The sequence below is a fragment of the Orycteropus afer genome, unplaced genomic scaffold (genome assembly GCF_000298275.1).
Source record: "Orycteropus afer afer isolate SDZICR_OR568_19922 unplaced genomic scaffold, OryAfe1.0 scaffold00923, whole genome shotgun sequence".
NCBI classification, from domain to species: Eukaryota; Metazoa; Chordata; class Mammalia; order Tubulidentata; family Orycteropodidae; genus Orycteropus; species Orycteropus afer.
Genome location: NW_006922510.1, coordinates 303,741 through 305,963, shown reverse-complemented (window position 1 = coordinate 305,963; position 2,223 = coordinate 303,741). Strand labels below are relative to the sequence as shown.

Genomic DNA, 2,223 nt, shown 5'->3' with positions numbered 1-2,223 from the left:
CATTTGAGAAGATTTCATTGGAACAAGGAATGGTGATCATTACTTATGCTTTTGCTGAAAAATGTAAAAAAAAAATAAATAAAATAACCTTTCATTTCTCTTTTAATGTTCTTTATTTGGACACATAATACCTTCATTTGATTTGGTTGTATTTTATTTTTTGTTATTATTGATTTGGAGATGAAACCAGCGTTTCAATTTTAGAATGCTCTTAACATGCCTGTTATTAGAGAATGTTTGTTAGAAAATGACTGACTAGACTAGGATAAGTGAGACAGTGTTTTATGAAAACTAACATGACTGGAGAATTTGAGAAGTTCACGATATATGTATAATCTGTAATTCACGTCCATTTATTTCCTGGAAAATATTACAAGTGTTTTGACTAAGTCATTGAAGGCTTGCTTTACCTGCTTGTTCCTCAGGGTGTAAATGAAAGGGTTCAGCATAGGGGCAATGGAAGTTGTGAGCACTGACACACCTTTATTAATGGCCATGGATTCTTTTGCTGAAGGTTTGATGTAGACAAATATGCAGGTGCCATAGGTGATAGAAACAACAATCATGTGGGAAGAACAGGTAGAAAAGGCTTTTTTCTTTTGCTGGACAGATGGAAATCGTAGAATTGTCCTGATGATGTAAATGTAGGACAAAATGACACACATAAGTGTTATAATGAGAGCTAACACAGCACAGATTATAACATATGGAAATCATAGAATTGTCCTGATGATGTAAATGTAGGACAGAATGACACACATAAGTGTTATAATGAGAGCTAACACAGCACAGATTATAACAGTCTGTTCTATGAACCAAGTATTTGAACAAGAGATCTTCAAGAGGGAAAATGCATCACAGAGAAAGTTATCAATGATATTAGAATCACAGAATTCAAGATTTAAGCCCAGGCTCAGTGGCGGGGTTATAATACACAGACCAGCCACCCAACAGCAAAAGACAAGTCTTCTGCAGATGGTGTTGCTCATGATGGTCACATAATGCAAGGGTTTGCAGATGGCCACATAGCGGTCGTAGGACATGGCAGCTAGAAGGAAAAATTCTGTTACACCAAAGAGGTGCTTAAAATATACTTGACAGACACAGGCACTGTAAGTAATGAGCTTGTTACCTGTTCCTATGTAATACAAGTATCTGGGAATTGAGACAGATGTGAATGAGATCTCTAAAAAGGAGAAATTTTGTAGAAAAAAGTACATAGTTGTTTTAAGGTGAGAATCCAGTGAGATGAGTATGATGATGGTCCCGTTCCCAGTTACACTCAACATGTAGGTGAGAAAGAGAAAGATGAAAAACAAAACCTGTAGTTGTGGGTCATCAGTCAGTCCCAGGAGTATGAATGTTGTTACCGTATGGTTTCTCATCAGTGACTCTTGACTTCTGTCTGATCTGCATGTAATACTCCGAGTTATTTTATTACACATCATTTTAACAGTATTACATCATCATATTCAGATTTTTCTTGTTAATGGAAATGTTTTATTAAAAGATTCTACTTTACAAATCCACACTCTTACCAGGATTACATTTGAGTGCTTACTAGTCTCTCACCTCATAAGGAGCAAAAATGATGTGTACCTGAAGCATGATTGTTTGATGTATTTGCTTGACACTTGTTCTTTCTGTTTTTGTGGTTGTGGGACAGAGTCCATTCTATCTAATAGATGAATACAGTTATTACTTCATGAGTACTGACTCCAAGATAAGAAAGAATTGATCTAGCTCACAGTTTGCATGATGGCTAGAACACTCTCAGAGAATTTATGGGTACATTGAACAATTATATTAGATCAAACCAAAGTGTACATGAAATAAAGCTCATAATCCTCTCTAGCTTCCTCCAACCCTCTTTCTAATGTCTCAGGTAACAGGTATGTCACCTAGTAAATGTATTCAGCCTTACCAACACTGGACATTACTCAGAGCTCTAGAAACATTTTCAGTCCCCCCCTTAGGATACTACATTGGAGCTCGGGTGGCATAGTGCCTAAGGCATTTGACTGTTGACCAGAAGGTTGGAGGTCCAAACCCACCAGCCACTCCTTGGAAGGAAGATGGGGAAATCTACTTCTGTAGAGATAACACCTCAGAAACCCAAGGAGGGGTCATGATGAGTCGGAGACAACTCGACAACACATAACAACAACACAACAACAAGATACTACAAGGTATAATAAAACAAGATTTAAAAGATGACTGACA

General features: G+C 37.0%; 1 protein-coding gene across 1 annotated transcript; it reads right to left on the bottom strand.

The window, feature by feature from the left end:
- Positions 1-353: 353 nt before the first annotated feature.
- Positions 354-1,454, bottom strand: LOC103212332 (olfactory receptor 6C2-like). The gene is made up of 2 exons (XM_007958318.2): positions 741-1,454; positions 354-644 (listed from the first exon to the last, which is right to left on the bottom strand). Exons 1-2 carry the CDS (start codon positions 1,446-1,448, stop codon positions 354-356), a joined length of 999 nt encoding a protein of 332 aa, XP_007956509.2. The 5' UTR covers positions 1,449-1,454.
- Positions 1,455-2,223: the final 769 nt, after the last annotated feature.

Bases quoted from the DNA above. Each gene is read 5' to 3' on its own strand.
- LOC103212332 (XM_007958318.2), bottom strand. From the start codon at position 1,448: ATGATGTGTAATAAAATAACTCGGAGTATTACATGCAGATCAGACAGA. The intron at 645-740 runs ATTTACATCATC...ATTTTGTCCTAC, and splicing joins TGTGTGTCATTCTGTCCTAC to ATTTACATCATCAGGACAAT.